Genomic DNA, 2,500 nt, shown 5'->3' with positions numbered 1-2,500 from the left:
AACTTGTTTGTATTGTTTTTGTCCTCTCCGCCTCACTATCAAGCTGAAAAATGGCCTATTGCGCCCCAACTGGGAACTAGATTTCCCGGTTGCTACGGAAATTCAGAACTTAAAGACCACTTTTCGAGATGTACCCAAATTCTTAAAAAATTCTTCTGGAATATTTCCGTTCCATTCCATTCCTTACCCAGTGTTTTCGAAAGTTTGATCGAATGGAATGAGGCCATATTGAGACTTCATTTTTCCAACCGTTGGCAACCAGTGTTGTTTCAAATCTGCTCAGGAGGACGGGAAGTCCAGAATCCAGACTGGTAGTTGTTCTCGATGCTGATGAAAAGGATTCTTGGCCTCTTGGACACGAATAAATTTCTTTTGCTTAATCATGATGTGTCTGACAATTTCTTTCCCTTTCGGGAATTTGACGAAGCTTCTTATTTTTCCCACAACGGTGCATGGCGCGCAGTTACCTTGAAAGAGCACCATGAACATAAGGTTTCATCCCATCGCTGGTAATTTTTTTTGTTTTTCGCAGAGAAACGATTAACTTTGACGATCGAACTGGATGATTATATCGCCTGGCTAAACGCTTGTGAATCAATCAAGTTTTACGTCAAAGGCACGGTGACGGAAACGAAGCAATCGTTTGCGACACATAAAGATGTAGAACTGGAAAAACCCTCGCTCACAGTAACGGTGAGTTTCCTCAATCTGAATGAACTAAATGAAGATATTTTAAGTACGGGTTATAGTAGACGAAAGATAGAGGTGTTCCACTATAAGAGACAATCGCTTAAGGATGGTACCTACTATTGTTATTGCGCATACGTTCTGCGCATCTCCAGATACTCGGGTTTCCTATCGGTAGTGCTTTCTAGTACAGAAATATTTTTGCGCAGCTTAAAACTATGTGGAGAAAGTCGAACTTAGCAAGTGCTCTAGGTATCCAAAAAGAAAATTGGAGGTTATAATCTTGCATTGTTCAGGGATAATTAAGCTTCAATTTGGAAAGGGACGCCGTACATTGCTTTGTATTTTAAAGGTTATTACAAATATTGTTGATTAACTAGCTTTGAAAAAATGCGTGGTTACCCCTAACCCCCAATTTTCTTTTTCCCCCATTATCATACAAGCGCGCAAAAATACCTTTGAATTAGTAGGCATCGTCCTTAAATTGTCCAGATAAGTGTGATCATAGTTAATAGAGGGAATGGTTATGAAACCCGACAAATTTCTTTGTTGTAGGTTTTTGTTCTCTTTTTTGGCCTTGACCGTGCACAAAACACAATAGTTGTTTACTCCGTGCATACATAGTGTATGAGCGCAAAACAAAAGATTGTGTACGGTCGTGGACTTTCCAAACTAAATCTTGGCATCTTAGTTTGCTCCTCTGATGTTTGCCGAGCTTCCAAACCAGTCCCTTCTATTAACTATGGTGTGATGATCCCCTCTATCTTCCGTCTATAACCTGTACTTCAAATATCTACATTTATTTTATTCATAAAAGGACGGGAAAACATGTGCCCCCCCAAAAAAGACATGCTCCTGAGTCGCTTCATAGCTCAGTTGTGTAAGGCATCACACCGGCATCACACCACATCACACATCACACCGGCATCACACCGGCAACGCAGAGATCATGGGCTCGTTTCCCGCTAAAGCCGCCTTAATTTTTCAGCTGTCTGTAAGAGATAATTGTTTAAATTGTCCAGATATGGGAGAGGATCACCCCTATCTTTCGCCTTACTCAAACTCTCACGGAACATCGCTGAGTGCTTTTGCATGGTGCAGTGTGTTTGTTCTTCCTCGGTTTGTTCTAGCACAACTTCCGGATGCGGCTTCCCATTCCATACTGGTGCGTTTCAAAGAATTCATTTCTTAAAGTCGACTTAAGGACGGTGCCTAATAATTCAAAGCATTCTCGACCCCAGAGCTCTTCTCTTGACTGAGGGAGAGAAGAGCTCTGGGGAACCCTGAAACAAAGTGTCTTGTCATTGGTTTTCGTGAAGAACAATCAAAAGCGTCTCTCATTGGTGCATTCACGTTAGCACGAGGAGTGAGCAGGCACCGCAAGGTTCAAATAGCCAAGTTTTGGCTGTTAGAACCCTACGGCACATGTTCTCCGATATAGAGATTCCCAGAACCTTGGGTCGATCCGTGGCTCTGGTGACGAGAATGAATTCAAAGGTATTTTTACGTGGTTTACTGAATATGCGTAAAAAGCAGATCTTAACAAGTGTTATTGAAATCCAAAAAGAACGCATTTTTCGAAGATAATTAATCAACAATATTTGTAAAAAGCTTTAAAATACAAAGCAATGTATGGCATTCTTTTCCAAATTGAAGGTTAATTATCTCTGAAAAATGCATGGTCACCCCCAATTTTCTTTGTGGATACCAAGAGCACTTGCACTTGCTAAGGTCTGCTTTTTCCGCATAGTTTTGAGCCGCGCAAAAATATCCCTGTATTAATAAGCACCACCTATAGGAAATCCGAGTATCT

The 2,500-nt window shown here is 41.1% G+C and overlaps 1 protein-coding gene across 1 annotated transcript in view; it reads left to right on the top strand.

Moving 5' to 3' along the window:
• LOC138007737 (protein-glutamine gamma-glutamyltransferase K-like) overlaps nt 1–2,500 on the top strand; it is a 29,772-nt gene that overhangs the window by 25,545 nt on the left and 1,727 nt on the right. The window contains exon 14 of the mRNA XM_068854798.1: nt 533–693. Within this exon, the coding sequence (XP_068710899.1) occupies nt 533–693 (161 nt within the window). The remainder of the gene's footprint in view (nt 1–532; nt 694–2,500) is intronic.

The sequence above is a fragment of the Montipora foliosa genome, chromosome 6, assembly GCF_036669935.1.
Source record: "Montipora foliosa isolate CH-2021 chromosome 6, ASM3666993v2, whole genome shotgun sequence".
Lineage (NCBI taxonomy): Eukaryota > Metazoa > Cnidaria > Anthozoa > Scleractinia > Acroporidae > Montipora > Montipora foliosa.
The sequence above is the reverse complement of the archived record's forward strand: the minus strand, read 5'-3'. Positions and strand labels throughout refer to the sequence as shown.